This window comes from Sinocyclocheilus rhinocerous, unplaced genomic scaffold (genome assembly GCF_001515625.1).
Source record: "Sinocyclocheilus rhinocerous isolate Xijiao unplaced genomic scaffold, SAMN03320098_v1.1 scaffold306, whole genome shotgun sequence".
Taxonomy (NCBI): domain Eukaryota; kingdom Metazoa; phylum Chordata; class Actinopteri; order Cypriniformes; family Cyprinidae; genus Sinocyclocheilus; species Sinocyclocheilus rhinocerous.
The window spans coordinates 707,941-726,186 of record NW_015662161.1 but is presented as its reverse complement, the minus strand read 5'-3'; the positions used below and the strand labels follow the sequence as shown (position 1 = coordinate 726,186).

Below are 18,246 nucleotides of genomic sequence, written 5' to 3'. Positions count from 1 at the left end.
CATTCAAAACGTTTCTTATTTCATAACAACCTGACGTCTCTGTGCCTGTATGAAAAACACACCTTAATGTCCTTAATTTCAAATCTCCCATATCTAAACTTGTCTCAGTTAATATATAGTTGAATGTTCACAGTTATAATAGTTATTGTGCACTTGAAAACACAAAACTTAACATCCTAAACAAAATCAAACATTTTATGTTTTCAAGTTTTTTGTGAATAAGTGACTTGATATGCATGCGTATTAATCCCATGATGCAATATAAACAACTCATGTAGGTTTACAAAAGTAAAGAATTAAGCACACTCAGCCATTTGAAAATAGCAGCAGCATTCGTTTCCGACCAGATTCACGTCAATTCTCACCCCTTAATACATAGCTGTTAGGATGTCCATCCCTGCCTTGGTGATATCTCTGAGTTGGGAAAGAATGCCTGTAGACATGTTCTGCTGACTCTGTGTGTGTTTGTCAGTGATTGGCGGTTTAACTGTGGACAGGCTGTCTGTCTGTGTGAATGTGTGCATGAGCTGCCTCCTGTCTTACTGCACACTGCCGGGTTCTTGTCATCACTCATTTCTCTTTCCTCCATTTCTCTCTGTGCGATGGCTTATGTGTGTCGCCTTCATCTCTCAGATCTCTACATGACCACTGTTTGTGCCGTTCCACTGCTGTTGTGGTGAAGGATATTTATATTTCAGTCTCCCCTTGTCTCTGGCTCTTTGTCCCTGCTGTATTCCACTTTAAATAGCCTGCTTACCTTTTTCTCTCCTTGTTCCACTAGATTCAACCACCAGTGACTCTGCCAAATCAAAGGTGAGTACTTTTTTTATTGAGATAATTACAAAATCTCTATATTCAAAAGGAGACTATTCCTGCTTCAGAAGCCAATTCCCTGAGATTGATCACATTGCGTTGTAAACTTACACTTGTGTTTATGTGCTTGGTCCTGTAGCAGGGTTCCTGGGGATCTGGTAAGGACCAATATAGTAGAGAGCTGCTGCGTACTTCCATCTTTGCTAGCCGCAAACGCAAAAAGCCTAAGGACAAGCCTCAGCCGAGCAGCTCTGACGATGATCTGGACGCTAGTTTCTCTAAAAAGGATCTTCCAGTGCAAAATGATCCAATTTGGCATGCTGATGACGAAACTGAGGATGCTGAGAGTGAAGTTGGACTTGATGACCAAATAGAAAGGACAGAGGATGATGAGCAAAGCCCAGGAGACAGCCTTGACCTAACCTCTGAAAACAAGCAGCTCATTTCCGAACGTCTGCCCCAGGAGACTTGTCCTTTACCTAAGATCATCACATCGTCCAAACCTAGTTATCACATGACTCGCCAGAGTTCTCTGTCTGATCCTCCCTCCAACTACGATGACGGATGCGTCTCAGATCTGGGCACGCTTAACAGCACCAGCTCCCAGGCCTCAGTACCCAGGATGAGGCACGGGAGGACACCAGGCCACTGGATGGAGAGCACAGGAATGGGCCCAGGAGCTGAGGTCTGCTCTATCACATCAGATTACTCCACCACCTCCTCCATGACCTTCCACACAGGGGTGGAGTCCATCGCCCTCAGTCCGGAGGTGCAATCTGTCGCTGAAAGCCGCGGGGATGATGCTGACGATGAAAGAAGCGAGCTCATCAGTGAGGGACGACCCATGGAGACTGACAGTGAAAGCGATTTATCAGTCTTTGCTGGTGGCCGAGATAGTGGGCCGACTGAAGATAGCAACCAACCTTTGCAAGATGTACCCAACCTAATCCCCTCACATCGAATCATCGCGTGCGACACCCTGGCACGCAAGAGAGGGAGTCGACTGAAGACGGACAGTGAGTCTTCAGCAGACGGGAACCGCAGCGACAAGGAGTCCAGTCGACTCTCGCGAGTACTAGAGGCAGTCAAAGGCCGCTCCACCGGCAGTCTGAGCTCTTCCTCTCGCAGCGAATCGGAGCGAGCCGAACCCATGTGGCGACTCAAAATCACAGACAGATTAAAGTGTCGACTGAGGACGTCAGCAGATGACATGTTCGGGGTGGGTTCCCAGCGCACCAGGTCACCCGAGACTCGAAGTAAACGGAAGAGCAACATCCGCCGCAGGCACACCATGGGTGGTCAGCGGGACTTTGCCGAGTTGTCGGTAATTGGGGACTGGCAAAGAGTCGAGGGCAATGAGCTCTCAGCTATGGATCGCTTAAAGCCCAAATGCAGTTCGCAGGACTTCTCCATCCGAGACTGGATCGCTCGAGAGCGACACCGAGCCAGCAACCCCGAAGTTAGTCTGGACGTACTAGACCTGCACCCTTCCCGATCACGGGACCTGTTATCCGCTGGGTCCTCGCACTCCCACTTGGGTCAGCTCCTTAATGGAGATGTAGCGCCTGCTCAGAGCAAGAGCCTAAGCCTGGCTGCTGATGCCCACCCTCACAAACTCTCTGGTGCTCAAGTGGTCCGTTCCCGTTTCTATCAGTACCTGTGAAAATGTGTGTGAGTGTGCGCTCATATATATTATATATGAGAACACGGTTTGAGTGTCTGAGTATTGACATGTTTTAAGGTACTTGAGCGATGCTTGTAAGCCATGTTGGCATCAACGAGTCGATATCATGAGCGAGAGTGCGTGTGTGATATGAGATCGAGAGAAAGCGTGTATGAAATTGCTATTGAGCATTCTCTGAGAGTTGCGAGAAATGTTTTTGAAACATCCTGTGATATTTCCTTCTGTGAATGAAATTATGTACCGATCCAATGTTGTACAGTGAACAGAGGCCCTCTCACTGTTGGCTGAAGTGCAGTATTGCTGGAAAACTGGGAGAGCTCGAATTCCAGCGAATATAGATTTTAGATTTGAGACATCACATCATGGAGCAGTTGTAGTCCAAATGGCTTGGAAGTTAAAGGAAAGTAACTGAGAAATAGGCTGAGCAGGTAGGTCAATAGGATGTTGAGAAGACTAGAGTGTCTTGATAAAAGATTTATTTTACTGGAAGTGTAAAGTGGCCCCCGGTGTTGCGATAAGATCCGTCAGTAACCAAAACAAGAATGTATCTGCTTGTAATACTAAACAAACTGCCATTTTCATTTATGAAGTGTATATATTTCCCCTTTCTGTGCTTTTTTTGTTTATTGTGCCTGTGTTTAGACTGCTTCGCGTGCTGTGCTTTGGAAAGGTGTCTGTTTCGTTTTTCTTTTTTTAAGTGCAGTGCATGGTAGAAACTCGGCACTTCCATTCCTACAGCATTCCTCCTGGGTCTTAACACTATTTTAATGCATTATTGTTTTGCATTTGGTATTTTAACCAGACTTGAATTTTAAATATTCCTGTAAAGTAAGTAACTTAAATGTACATATCTATTACATGTTTTAGCTGCTCCTCTTCCTCCGGTCATCATCATTGCATCAGTTTCTTTTTGTAAGTATTGTACGATACAGACGTGAGGTTAAGGGACCTGGGAGAGTGAAGGCGAACATGCTAATCATCTCTGGGGTCTTCAGTCTCCCCGCGTGTGAACAATGCTTCCCTAACTGTTTGTATCATGCTGGGTCTGCTCACGTGGTGGACGCACAATTGTAAAACACTGGAAAATAAACACTTTTTGTCTGATAAATAACTAGTCCTGTTGAATTATTTCCTCATTCATTTTGGATTGGCACCACAAGGAGGCAGACTGCTATTGCAGGAACTTGCATGATATTTGTGATGGCTAAAACAAAATGCTGTAACTACTTGTTCAATAAATGTGAACGACTTAAATGGAGCCATATGGAAACTTGCAGTATATGAAGAAACTAACAAAATAGCTTTCAAAATGCTTTATGTACAAGGTACACACAAGTAGGGACCAAAACAGTTGTAATTTACACATCGGTGCATCTGCTTACAAGACAGGATTTCACTTACGACAATAAATTCAGTGGAACCACATAGGAACATTCAAGCTGTCAAAAGTAACGACGTAAATAGATACATTAAAACAAAAGAAACCATCTTGCCACCATGCCAAATTATAGAGCAAGAAAATATATTCTATGCAAAACGTTCTTCAAAGACCTTTGTAACCACGTATGACATAAAACCTCAAACAAAACACAGACCTGCCCAAAGACGCTAGTCCTATGAATTCTGTATTCACAGTTAACCTACTGGATTACTTTACAACTCAACTAGTACACAGGACTGTAAACAAAATGTTCTTGGCAGGATTGTGGCATGGTTCTCTTTGATAACATAAAACTTTATTTCTAAACCTCCTTTTTTTTTTTTTTTCTCCATAAATTTTCCAGAAATTATTCGTCCTACCTCATGGACTGCCTGTCTTTAGCAGGTATACTCCAATAAGGCACAGTGACTAAATGAATATCCATAGACATTTGCAGCTGCACTCAAATAATAATAAAAAAATAAATAAGACTGTCCTTTTCAGAATGGGCCGATTCACAAATGAACAATATGTCATTGTGCCATCATGCGGACGCTGATATGGATACTTACAACAATTGATCGATTTTAAAGCAACCGTTTTACAGTAGCACATTTGATGAACAAATAGCCTCATGAAATGCACAGAACAAATTCCTGTACATTTTTATGTATATGATTTATGCACATTTGTTCAGCTCCAATAATTTTTTTTATGTAAATTGCCACATTCAACTGACACGTGAAATGGTTTTATAAATATTTTGCACAAATTCATTCAGCATGAATAAGCCCGATAACGATGACATTGACGACAGAAACGAATGGGTTCACAAGGACATTTATACCCAAATAAAGGACCTAAACTGGTTTGAACTCCTCGGAACGCTACGCAGCAGGGAAAATATGCTATTGAGTAAATCTGCAGCTTTTAATTCCGGCCAGTCGTTCTGTATATTGTGCTGTCATCTCTTAAAGCTTTCTGGCAGCAATGCATGAATTACAGAACACAAGCAAAAGAGTTTTGACCGAATCACGCATGTCCAGCTGGTTTTTTCGCACTGCTCGTGTGGTGCTGTGAGTATGAAATGGTTCATCATGTACCTCCACTGGTTCTTGTATCACCAAGTCATTCAGATTCTTTCCTGGAGCCAATGAGCCAATCAGAGTTGAGGGGTGTGGTCCATGCAGAGGCTCAGGAGAAGCCATCAGAACTACCATGAGGGTGGAGGGGAGGCGTTTGCATATTGGGCTGTAAGCTGGCTTGTGCTGGATCAGAATAGAACTTTAACCATCATCCTCATTGTCCTGCTCCAGTTTGTCTTCAGTCAGTATCTCTGGGGGTCTGAAACACTCCACAAAGAAGTTGACCAGCGACTGACTCAGATGTAGCTGCGACTCTCTCGAGTGGAGGAAGTGGCCTTCATCTGGGTAGATCTGACAGACAAACAAAACACTCATTCACTCAAGAACAAATAATTTTACTACATTAATTTGTCTGATTCTGAATATGTGTGTGTGTGTGTGTGTATAGAGAGAAAGAGAGAATATCCTGTTTTATTCAGAAATCTGTCATACACATCAACATAGTCCACAATTCATTACTTATTTCTGAGTGGTATTTAGCACTTGTCTATGTGGTTGCTAGGGTGTCTGAGTGTTTTTTGCATGTTATTAAGGTGTCCGAGTGTTTTTTGCATGTTGCTAGGGTATTTTAGCATGTTACTAGGGGTTGTTAGCATGTTACTATGCGGTTGTTAAGGGTGTTTGAGTGCGTTTTGAATTTTGCTAGGGTTTCTGAGTGTTTTAACATGTTGCTAGGGTTTCTGAGTGTTTTGGCATGTTGCTAGGGTGTCCGAGTGATTTTTAGCATGTTGCTAGGGATTCTAAGTGTTTTAGCATGTTGCTAGGGATTCTGAGTGTTTTAACATGTTGCTAAGGGTGTATGAGTGTTTTATCATGGTACTATCTGGCTGTTTAGGGTGTCTGAGTGTGTTTTGCATGTTGCTAGGGTTTCTGAGTGTTTTAGCATGTTGCTAGGGTGTCCGAGTGATTTTTAGCATGTTGCTAGGGTGTCTTGAGTGTTTTAACATGTTGCTAAGGGTGTATGAGTGTTTTTAGCATGTTATTATCTGGTTGTTAAGGGTGTCTTAAGTGTTTTTTGCATGTTGCTAGGGTGTCCGAGTGTTTTTTGTATATTGCTAGGGTGTCTGAGTGTTTTAACACGTTGCTAAGGGTGTATGAGTGTTTTTAGCATGTTACTATCCAGTAGCATGTTATTATCTGGTTGTTAAGGGTGTCTTAAGTGTTTTTTGCATGTTGCTAGGGTGTCCGAGTGTTTTTAAGTGTGTTGCTATGTAGTTGCAAGGGTGTCTTAAGTAGTTTGTGATGTGTTTCTATGCAGAACAAAGTTGTTGTGAGGAAGTGAGAAAAATTATCACATCTCTCCTCGATGAGCCACATGATTTGAGGTGTCATTCATGTCTACAGCACAACTGGAACAGGATGAGTTCTTGATATGTAATAATAGTGTTAGTGTTTTTTTTCTTTCAGATCAGTATATGTAACAGTAATAGTGTTTCTTGATGCAACAAACACCACTAAAAATATGTTAAATAATTCAGACACATAAGCGTCAATAGCTTTAAATAGCTGCTGATCAGCTCTTACCTGTAATGTATAATTAGCTTTCTCATTTATCAGGTGGGTGATAAATTTGGCCGTGTGCTGAAAATGGACTTTCTCTGTGTGAACAGAAAGAAATGTTACACACAATCCAGTGTCAGTTAAACAAATGAAAGAAAAGCATGTATTTAAGAAATAAAGTTAAGCAGAAGAAGCTTTGTTTAAATCAAGGGTTACCGTCAGCCGTCGGGTGAATTATCAAGAGTTTTTTGTCCCTCAGTTGCTCCATGTGGTCTGTTAAACGCGCCATCTGAAAAAATACAAGCCAACACCATATGTAAGAGAGAGTCCTGGCAAGATTACTTAAAAATTGTAGTCTGTTACTGATTACAAATTACATATTGTAATCAGTAATGTAATCAAGATTCAGACTCGATCAAGACTCATGTTAGGTAATGTATTCTTACTACTTTTGGATTACTTTTAGATTACTTTGGACATAACTTGTTTATAGATTTAAATGGGATTACTGTTTTGAAAAAAAAAAAGATAAATAAAATATATGACCATTAATCGACATCAGCGAACTTGCAAATGTGTTGAAATTATTGAAATATTAACTTTGAATTTCAGGGGGACTTCAAGTAGATATTTTAGGTCAAAGTGGTTTGACTGACAAAAAGTTTGGGAATCCTTGCATCAAATAAAAAAAAAAAACAATTGAAAAGAGAAGAAAGAATGAGGGATAGTCAATTAATAAATAATTTAATGCCAATGTGTGAATAAATTGTAATCATGTCATCCATAATAAGTAACTGTAATCTAAATTAAAGGTGCACTAAGTGATTTTTGAAAAACGCTCACACAAATGACCACAGTGTCGGATCATGTCCCAAAACACACTTGCAGCCAATCAACAGTAAGGGGGCGTGTCTTGTAATCATAGAGAGAAGAGAGCGCTCGATTTGAGTGTACAGAACGGATATTAGCAGATGGACTATAGATAGAGAAAACTGGAAGGTAAAAAAGAGGAAAATATCGGAGGAGCAAAACATTAAAAAGAAGTGTTACGATCAAGCAAGAGGTAAATATCGGAGCAGCTTTCCAGCGGTGGAGAGAACGCAAGGAGCGAGAAGGGCTCGAATCGGACGCTGAGGTTGCGTTGTTTTTGAGTACCATTGATTTTGCATTGTTTCACACAACTTACCTGTGTTGGCTTTTGTTTGAATATGCGTGTGTGTCATCTTCGCTTGTTTCCGCGATCGTCGTTGCCATGGTTGTGTACGTACAAGTGGGGCGTTGATTTCAAAATAGGGGCGAGGTCCTGTTGGGGTATGGGCGTGTTTGTTTTGATGCTTTCAAATATCAACATCGTTTGGCAAAAAATCGCTTAGTGCACCTTTAACATTTTAAAATAATATGATCTAAGTACAAGTACTTAATTTTTGGGATCTGATTTCATAATCCATATTACATGTAATCAGTTACTATCCTGCACTGGTAACATATTTGTCTGAGCTGACCCTCAACCATCTCATGTTGCTGTACATTACCTCATATTCTCTCTTACTGGCCTGCGGTGATCCTAAATAGCGTTCAGAAAACGCAGAAGCTGCGGAACAGAAGATCATGAGTAACATCGAGTCCATTTTATTCTGATGAATGAATGACAGGCATGAGTGATCAAACACTGGATATGACATACCGTATAAAGAGAAATCAGTGATGGGAGAGATGGCCGTGCCACACTTGATTTTGAATTTAAACATATTTGGATTTTCATCTGAGCGTAATAGTCGGCTGGCCAGGTATCCTCCATATGCCTGAAGCAGACAACACAGGTTATTAGTGATGCAGGAACATAAATGATGCTGAATGATACAATCATACATCACATGGTACAATTTCATCAAGAGAAAATTCATATGAATTAAACAATACAGACCTCCTGAAAGCAACATGAAATCAAAACCGACTCTGTGTTCCTGCTTTTATTTTGAATGAATCATCCCTGTATGCTATTCCAGATATTCTTTGAAAACATTCATCAAAATGTAATAAAAATTGCTTTCCGGGCAGGGTTATTATAGTAAACTAAAACCATTTTTGTTCATTGATAATGTACAAAAATAAATTAAACCTAAATAGTAATATTTAAAAATGTAATGTAAAATGAAAATATAAAATGAAGCTAATTAAGCCAATTCAAAATGTTAATACAAATTTTAAAATATGTACATAAAACTAAAATACCAAGGCCTAATGTGAGATAAAAGCGTTTTGCCATGCTATCTCACTACTTTTTGGAAAAATTTGTTTTTGACTGAAAAAAAATTAAAAAATCACTATTATGTAAACAACTCGGCTATTCTCACACTACTCAAAAATGCAGTGAAGTTAGAAGCATCATTACACTTATTCCCCAACAGTCACCAGGCAAACTCACCTTTCCATAAACTCCAGTTCTTGAGCTGTCAATGTATGGCTCCTGTGATATCACTCTGCAGGGAATCATAGAACAGATGTAATCGTGAGGTAAAGTGTTCTCTCAGTGATGCTGCTGTAGTTTTAGTGTCGTTCATGTGGATGATCTGACCTAAGAGCTTCCAGCTGGTCTCTCTCCTCAAACTCCCCCAGCTTCTTCATGATGCGGTGGAGGAGGTTTGTGCCCTGAAAGCCACTGCCGCGGCCGTCCAGACGCATGGTTCATTGATAATGTACAAAAATAAATTAAACCTAAATAGTAATATTTAAAAATGTAATGTAAAATGAAAATATAAAATGAAGCTAATTAAGCCAATTCAAAATGTTAATACAAATTTTAAAATATGTACATAAAACTAAAATACCAAGGCCTAATGTGAGATAAAAGCGTTTTGCCATGCTATCTCACTACTTTTTGGAAAAATTTGTTTTTGACTGAAAAAAAATTAAAAAATCACTATTATGTAAACAACTCGGCTATTCTCACACTACTCAAAAATGCAGTGAAGTTAGAAGCATCATTACACTTATTCCCCAACAGTCACCAGGCAAACTCACCTTTCCATAAACTCCAGTTCTTGAGCTGTCAATGTATGGCTCCTGTGATATCACTCTGCAGGGAATCATAGAACAGATGTAATCGTGAGGTAAAGTGTTCTCTCAGTGATGCTGCTGTAGTTTTAGTGTCGTTCATGTGGATGATCTGACCTAAGAGCTTCCAGCTGGTCTCTCTCCTCAAACTCCCCCAGCTTCTTCATGATGCGGTGGAGGAGGTTTGTGCCCTGAAAGCCACTGCCGCGGCCGTCCAGACGCATGACTATGGTGTTGAAGGAGCTGACCAGCACCGTGGTCCAGTCCACCAGAAACTGCTCCGTCACCATCTGACCACCGGGGGTGCCGTCCCTACCAGAGCAAATCAAACGCGTCAGAACCTGCCATGCTGGAGGAACATCTGATCAAACAAATGCCTCAAAACAATACCACAATCAATTCACTGTATCAAAACTAAGCTTCTGTTCTAAGTCTGTTGCGGTCACACTAAGCAAAACACATCAGTACAGTCTTTCTCATGCTTTCGAGACACATTTCTGTCTGCTAAACTAACAGTGTTGGGGAAAATTACTTTTAAAAGTAATGCATTACAATATTGTGTTACTCCTTAAGTAACTAATTTACTTAGGCACTTTTTATGGAAAGTAATGTGCTACGTTACTTTTGAGACTTTAAATCTGGGCAGGGCTTGCTTGTTTGTTTCTAATATAAAAAGTTCTTCTTTTACAAATGTAAACGCCCTTTCACACCAAAAGTGAAATGAATACGCCTCAGGTTGAAGAAAATGTAAATTCACGTCTGTACAGTAGAGGGCGCCGCTCAAACAAATTGCATGAAGAATATGACACAGGAGAAGAAAGTTCAACACTATTCAGCAATGACAAAAATTAAACACAAATGTGTCATCTTTGCTTAGCATGGTTGAACTGGATCATCGAAGTCCGTAGCAAAGACACTGGTTAATAAATTGGGATTAAATAAATGCTATTTGTCTTATTTAACATATTTAATTATTGCAGGTTTGCATAATATTCTGAGTTTGCATTTGACTGTTTTTATTCATTTTGGGGAATACTGAATCTGTTTTTGTGCAGGTGAGATGAGTAAATACATGTTCATATTTAGTCTAGAATTACAGTAAGCATCATGTTCACACAACGCCTCTGCACTTAGTCCTGATTTCTCTAAGCATGGCAACACGAGAGCTGTCAGTCAATACATGTGAAACAAACAACATAGGCTCATTGGAAATACGTGCCTCTACCAACATTTCTGCGGAACTCAAAAAACGTGCGTATACACACGAATCACCGCAGTTTCCAGTTGAAATGAACACTAGAGGCAGTAAAACTCCCAACAACTTTTATTCCTTTTCACACAAAACATGATTTGCAGGTCCACAGTTTTGCACAATGAAGCCTAACTTTCAAATAATTACTTGAGGAATATTACGTTATGAATTCAAAACAATTTGAACATGCTGTGAGATTTGAAAACGGATACTTTAAAACTTTGTCATCACATATACAGCGTCATACCGTATGCACGAGTTTTGTAATTCAGTAGGTTTGCTCGGTATAGCTCATGTGATACGGCGTTGCACTTGAGTGATGAAGAGCTCCGGTACGGACCCCGTGAAACTACAGTTCAACAAAACAGCTCAAATCCGCATAAGCAAGTTAAAACAGCACGGCTGCATCAACAAATGTGTTTTGCGACACTTGAATTATGAACCACCGCAATACGTACCTGAAGAAACGTAATACAAACACAGCAATACGTGCCTATATCAACATAAAAACGTGCCAGGGTCACGTATTGAACCTGCGTTTTAGTGCCACTCACTGGACGCTTCACTATGAAACGTGCAGTAAGGTACGTAATAACTAAAATGTATTTAGAGGCATGTATTTCAAATGAGCTTGTAACTGGCGTTACTTATTTTAACTCCGATATTTCCTTCTAAATTAAAAAAGTAATGCGTTACTTTACTACTTACTTAAAAAAGTAATCTGATTACGTAACTCCCGTTACTTGTAATGCGTTACCCCCAACACTGTGAACTAATACGCCGTTCTTGTGTTTTGACTGCCGTGTGGAACATGTACCAGTTATTCTGTGTGTGTGAATCACTTACACCAGCAGCAGTAAGGGGTAGTGAGCTGTTTCTATAAACCCTGCTGGCTTCAGGATCTGCATGTTCAGATCTGTGCAAATGATGGGAAAGTTACTGTGCTTTGAAAATCATCAGCTTTGTGAAAACGGACTCGGAGAGTTTGCTGAAAGATACTCACAGTAATCATCTATGCTGATCTTTCTGTACTCTACTTTGGGCATCTGCGTGTTGTTCACAGTGGTGTTCAACTGCTCATTGAGCTCCACATCCAGCAGCTCTGAGGGAAACCGAGAGAATCACATACAGTAGATGGTCAGAGAGATGTATTTATCGACTATAAAACATACCGTAGTTTGGGGGCAGTAAGATCTTTTAATGATTTTGAAAGTTTCTTATGCTCAACGAAGCTGCATTTATTTACAGTAAAAACAGTAATATTGTGAGGACATGGTGTACACAATTCATCTGACACAATTCGTTAAATGTTTCTCTCACATTTGAGGTGTTTTGTGTAGCGTTTATCTTCAAACACATTTAACCTTCGAACACCGTTGATAAAGCACATATCGAGGTCTTCTATCATGTCTTCTGGGTGAGAAATACCTTTCCAGTAAAATTGGATAAGCTGATAAAGTGAATGCGATGGTGTGTCTGTACCTGCTGATGGTGTTTAATGCAGTAACAGACTGAGGACTCACTCTCGTACTCTCCGTCTCTGGTGCTGTACACGGCTGTGTGAGGCACACCGGGACCTGCACGCAAAAACACAAGATTAGTGTCTGACAGCATATACATTCATGTCATCCCATCTCACAAAATCATGCTGGGCTACTTGTGTATCTGAGCATTACACTATACATATTGTGTGAGTTATTATATATGTGAAATATAACCTATTTCAGGTAAAACGCCTCTCTAAATGGCATGTAACCACTTTATATATCGCTCAGATGATTTCTTCCAAAGTGGGTGATTTTTGGCCAGGATAGCATCCTATGTTAGCATCTTGTGATGTTAATTAAATGTCTGGCTTCATGCAACAGTTACCAAAGCCAAAGACTCACCTACACATGGACAATATACAGATACAGCTAAAATAATAAAATGGTAGATAATAAAAACTGGAAGTATTTTTTTAATATGTATTTTTTTATATATGAAGCAGTTTCACTGCAATGTATTTAAGTATTTAAATAAATAAAAAAAATAATCAATTCAAATTTAGTTAAGTTTCTATAAAATGTGTATGTCATGATCTATATCATTATTGACCAAAGTGTTAAGAATATTGTGGTATACAATTAATGCACACTACTGTAAGTTTGGGTCAGTTAGATTTTTTTTTACTGTTTTTTTTTTTTTAATAAGTCTCTTTTGCTCTCCAAACCTGTATTTACAGTAATACTGTGAAATATATTTCTATTTTAATTTAATTTAGCTGATAAAGTGAATGCGATGGTGTGTCTGTACCTGCTGATGGTGTTTAATGCAGTAACAGACTGAGGACTCACTCTCGTACTCTCCGTCTCTGGTGCTGTACACGGCTGTGTGAGGCACACCGGGACCTGCACGCAAAAACACAAGATTAGTGTCTGACAGCATATACATTCATGTCATCCCATCTCACAAAATCATGCTGGGCTACTTGTGTATCTGAGCATTACACTATACATATTGTGTGAGTTATTATATATGTGAAATATAACCTATTTCAGGTAAAACGCCTCTCTAAATGGCATGTAACCACTTTATATATCGCTCAGATGATTTCTTCCAAAGTGGGTGATTTTTGGCCAGGATAGCATCCTATGTTAGCATCTTGTGATGTTAATTAAATGTCTGGCTTCATGCAACAGTTACCAAAGCCAAAGACTCACCTACACATGGACAATATACAGATACAGCTAAAATAATAAAATGGTAGATAATAAAAACTGGAAGTATTTTTTTAATATGTATTTTTTTATATATGAAGCAGTTTCACTGCAATGTATTTAAGTATTTAAATAAATAAAAAAAATAATCAATTCAAATTTAGTTAAGTTTCTATAAAATGTGTATGTCATGATCTATATCATTATTGACCAAAGTGTTAAGAATATTGTGGTATACAATTAATGCACACTACTGTAAGTTTGGGTCAGTTAGATTTTTTTTTACTGTTTTTTTTTTTTTTAATAAGTCTCTTTTGCTCTCCAAACCTGTATTTACAGTAATACTGTGAAATATATTTCTATTTTAATTTAATTTACAAATATACAACAAAGCTGAATTTTCAGCATCATTACTGCAGTCTTCTGTGTCACACTATGCTTCAGAAAACAATAACAAAGAAACATTTCTTATTTTTATGAGTGTTAAAAAATAGTTGTGCCACTTCATGGTTTTGTGGTGAAAAAAAAAAAAGATCAAAAGAACAGAATTTTTAAAAATATAAATATTTTGTAACATCATCACTTTTGATCAATTTAATGCATCCTTGCCGAATTAAAGTACTGGAAATTCTATTATAACAAATTGTTCTGACTGTAATAACTGATCAGATGAGCTGTTTTCAAAGCTGGGAATTCATCAATGCATTCAAACCCCCTTTTGGATCCTAAACATGGAATAATTATACAGCACCTAAAACTGACTATCATGCTCGTGTTCTTTCCCTCCGTGTTCGTGTAAACCCAGACTGTAAATATTTGTACATAGTGTACATATGTTTCGTACTATTTCTGCTCTCTACTTTGTAAATAAAAGCACTCTGTTTTTGCATGTAATCCAGTTGCACTGTGCCGTTTTGTCAGTAGCGTACTTCAGAGCTATCCATCTAAAAATCCTGGGTTACCATCTATGTTGCGTTCATTCCCTTATACCCTAGACTTGGGAACGTAACAAATGTGGGGGCTCGTCCGGGATGCTTGGTTTGATCCACACAACAGGTGGGATGCATCAACTTACTCAAGAACTGCCAAGAACTGATCTTTCTGTGCTGAGGTCTGGAGAAGCGTCATGCTGCAGGGAGCATAAAGGCTCTGCTCTGACTTCATAACACAATTAATAATAACACAAACACTGACCTTTCCTTGTGCTCAACAGACCCTGCTAAACTGATCAGTGACCATGGCAACCATGCTTTATTGTTGATAAAACACACAGCAGGGTAATGATGTCATGACTAACACACTCGGATCAGCCAGAGTCACTGAGCCAAACACTCGGCAGTGAGCGGTTACATAAAGAGAATGAAACACTGACTTTATATTCCATTTTATTTCTGGTCTAATAGTGCTTATTGCCTATTATTGTGCAATGATCCATTTCAATAAGATACAATATGGAGTATTCTATTATGTATGAAAGGATATTAGATATAAAGCTAGCAATATAACAATGTAGAAAATTGGTTTCTTATGACAACAGTCAATTATACATCAGTGCAATAAAAAATTTTATGGAGCAGTTATATCAGTGTGTGGACATCACATTTGTTTTCGCTTCAGTTTGACTTTTTTTTTGTCCTGCACCTGAGCCCTATTTGGGTTTGTGGCATGTGCGCACCTCTTTTGCATTTTAGTTAAAAAAATCTTTAACATAACACAAGATATTTACAGATGTTTTGCATAGAAAAAACATTAAACCTCTGCAGTTGAGAAGGAAGTAGTTTGCATCTGGACTGAATGATCCACTGACGTATCCACAGCTTAAATTACAGGAAAGACATCGGCGGTTGAAGGATCCTGTGGTGTTGGCGCTAAAAAAACAACACATGTCATCAGTGCAATGCTTCCCGATGACATCAGTGTGCGTCACATCATCTGCCATACCTGTAGAGGTGACGCCGTCTTGCATCGTCTTCTGTACTCAGAAAGTATCTGCAAAGACATTGCTGTTACAGATATCTATTTTACAATGTTACAAAAGTGGATAATGGCATATTGCTTTATTTTAGTGTTTATTGACAACATGGATAGAATCCAGCATCTGGGTCTTTTGAAAGTTGCTTACACAAGTTTGGTGTCCTCATTGTAGGCTAATATCTCCGTCACGTCCCAGTCTCCTGACGTCAGCGACTGTAGTGTGTCTGTGCTGCTGTTGGGCTAAAAAACAACAACAACAACAGGAAGTCACTTCTTACCTTTAACATGCGGTTAAAGGGATAGTTTACCCAAAAATTAGTTCATTTCAACGGTTCATTTACTCTCAGGCCATCCAAGATGTGGGTCACTTTTTTCTTCAGTAGAACAGTAAAGAAACCGCTGAAAACATGGTCCTTGGTGATTCATAAAAAGCAAGTCAATGGCTACCGGCACTTTACGCATCAGAAAAAGCACATCAGGCAAGACAAAATTGATACCTGTGGCTCCTGATGATATATTGAGGTCTTATGAAGCGAAACAATCGGCCTGTGCAAGAAACTGAATTTTTTTTACAACATTACTACCTATGTAATCCATAGCCTCAGGCAAACAGTCCGGAGTGATGTCTGGTTCACGAACGAATCATTCTTTTGAACCGATTCTTTTTGATGAACTGGTTCATCGATGGATTACAGACAATAATGTTGTAAATAATGTTCAGTTTCTTGCACAGACCGAACATGCAAGAACTCAATATATCGCCAGGAACCACAGGTATTAATTTTACTTACTGTTCTACTGAAGAAAAAAAGTCACCTACATCTTAGATGGCCTGAAGGCAAGTGAATTAACAGCAAATTTTCATTTTTGGGTGAACTATACTTTAAAGGAACACGCCACTATTTTTTAAAATAGGCTCATTTTCCAACTCCCCTAAAGTTAAACAGTTGAGTTTTACCATTTTCTAATGCATTCAGCCGATCTCCGGGTCTGGCGGTAGCACTTTTAGCTGTAGCTTAGCATAGATCATTGAATCTGATTAGACCGTTAGCATCTCGCTCAAAAAAGACCGACGGAAAATTAAAAGTTGCGATTTTCTAGGCCGATATGGCTAGGAACTATACTCTCATTCCGGCGTAATAATCAAGGACCTTTGCTGCCGTACCGTGGGTGCAGCAGGCGCAATGATATTACGCAGCGCCTGAAAATAGGCTAACTTCCGTCAACATAACCAACGTGAGCGGAGGACAGGGAACAGGGACAGGGAGCGGAACAGGGAGCGTGCTGGGGACTATTTTCAGGCTGTCAATGATCTATGCTAAGCTACAGCTAAAAGTGCTACCACCAGACCCCGAGATTGGCTGAATGGATTCGAAAATGGTAAAACTCAACTGTTTAACTCTAGGGGAGTTGGAAAATGAGCCTATTTTCAAAAATAGTGGCGTTTTCCTTTAAACCTTCCTAAGTAGCGTGTAGTTTCTCAGTGACAGCTCACCTGGGAAGTGGACATGGATATGTGGAAGAACTTCCCTCGGCCGCCCTGTGGAACGGCTCGGGTGAAGAAGAACCTGTATCCGTCTCTGGAGAACAGCGGAGGTTCGTTCTGCAGAGAGATTCACGAACATTCGAGCAGCACTCTTACACACACATCCCACACGCGTGATGCGTGACTCACCTGTCTGTGAAGCCAGCTGTCACTCTCATCTTCATGTTTCTGAAAACACACCGACAGATTATTGTTTTTTCTCAGTATTGTTCGACAAAATCCTTTATATACAGCCGAAGCACTGACTAATCTTTTCTTTCATTGAACTGACATGCATTTTAATACATTTGGATGCAACAATAGACGCTGTCACCCTTGTAGGCTTTTCTGGAAGATAAAAGGTCATGACATAATTCTCACACTTTCATTTGTGACATTTTACAGTCTTGATGGCATAAGCATTATTATAAACCATGGACAATAGTGATAATTAAGTGTTTGCTGGTGTATATCAGAAGATACCTTTGTGCAGATGCCTGTGGTGGCCTCACACAAGGTCAGGATGGAGTTGTTCTGCGCTCGGTTTAGCCAGTTTACTGCTAGTTTGGTGCTGGTTGCCCACTTCACCATGGTGATGTAGTAATCTTTCCTACAGAGGGAACCTGGTTAAAATACCACTTTAAACTGTGTCAAATAGAGCCTGTGTACATCTTTTTGTGGGTAAATGTGTTTATTTAAAAAAGACTTTGGGCAAAATGGATTTTGATCATTAGCTTAATTCAAAAATGCTCTAAAAAGCTTTTCTTAAAGCCATTCTTCTGTCGAGTAATGCAGTCCATTAGTCTGACTCTAGCCTGTTTACAGAGTTTGTTAAAGAGATATGATATCATTCAAATGTTTGGGGTAAGTATTTTTTTTTTTTGAAAGAAAGAAATATTTTATTCAGAATAGAAATTTTAAATTGATCAAAAGTGACAGTAAATACACAACGCACTGGATAGCTGGCCAATCAGAGCACACCTCGCTTTTCAGACCGATGAGCTTTGTAAAAATCGACGCGTTTCAGAAAGGCGGGGCATAGAGGAGAAACAATAATGTACAGTATGTGGAAAATAATGTGTTTTTTTAACCTTAAACCGCATAAACACATTTCATTACACCAAATACACAAAATAATGTTCTTTTTAGCAACATCATATGACCCCTTTAAAAAAAAAAA

The 18,246-nt window shown here is 39.3% G+C and overlaps 1 protein-coding gene and 1 pseudogene across 1 annotated transcript in view; one reads left to right on the top strand and one right to left on the bottom strand.

The window, feature by feature from the left end:
- The window catches only part of LOC107727514 (rho GTPase-activating protein 21-like), a 68,311-nt pseudogene extending 65,092 nt beyond the window's left edge, over positions 1-3,219 (top strand).
- Positions 3,220-3,797: 578 nt separating this feature from the next.
- LOC107727490 (dipeptidyl aminopeptidase-like protein 6) overlaps positions 3,798-18,246 on the bottom strand; it is a 114,983-nt gene continuing 100,534 nt past the window's right edge. Inside the window, exons 11-26 of the mRNA XM_016537363.1 lie at positions 17,550-17,689; positions 17,217-17,255; positions 17,037-17,144; positions 15,690-15,781; positions 15,509-15,556; positions 15,323-15,435; positions 13,205-13,258; positions 11,872-11,970; positions 11,715-11,784; positions 9,734-9,928; positions 9,584-9,638; positions 8,247-8,364; positions 8,095-8,153; positions 6,779-6,851; positions 6,587-6,660; positions 3,798-5,353 (exon numbers count right to left, since the gene is read on the bottom strand). Coding sequence (XP_016392849.1) covers positions 5,204-5,353; positions 6,587-6,660; positions 6,779-6,851; positions 8,095-8,153; positions 8,247-8,364; positions 9,584-9,638; positions 9,734-9,928; positions 11,715-11,784; positions 11,872-11,970; positions 13,205-13,258; positions 15,323-15,435; positions 15,509-15,556; positions 15,690-15,781; positions 17,037-17,144; positions 17,217-17,255; positions 17,550-17,689 — 1,487 coding nt within the window. The 3' untranslated portion in view covers positions 3,798-5,203. The remainder of the gene's footprint in view (positions 5,354-6,586; positions 6,661-6,778; positions 6,852-8,094; positions 8,154-8,246; positions 8,365-9,583; positions 9,639-9,733; positions 9,929-11,714; positions 11,785-11,871; positions 11,971-13,204; positions 13,259-15,322; positions 15,436-15,508; positions 15,557-15,689; positions 15,782-17,036; positions 17,145-17,216; positions 17,256-17,549; positions 17,690-18,246) is intronic.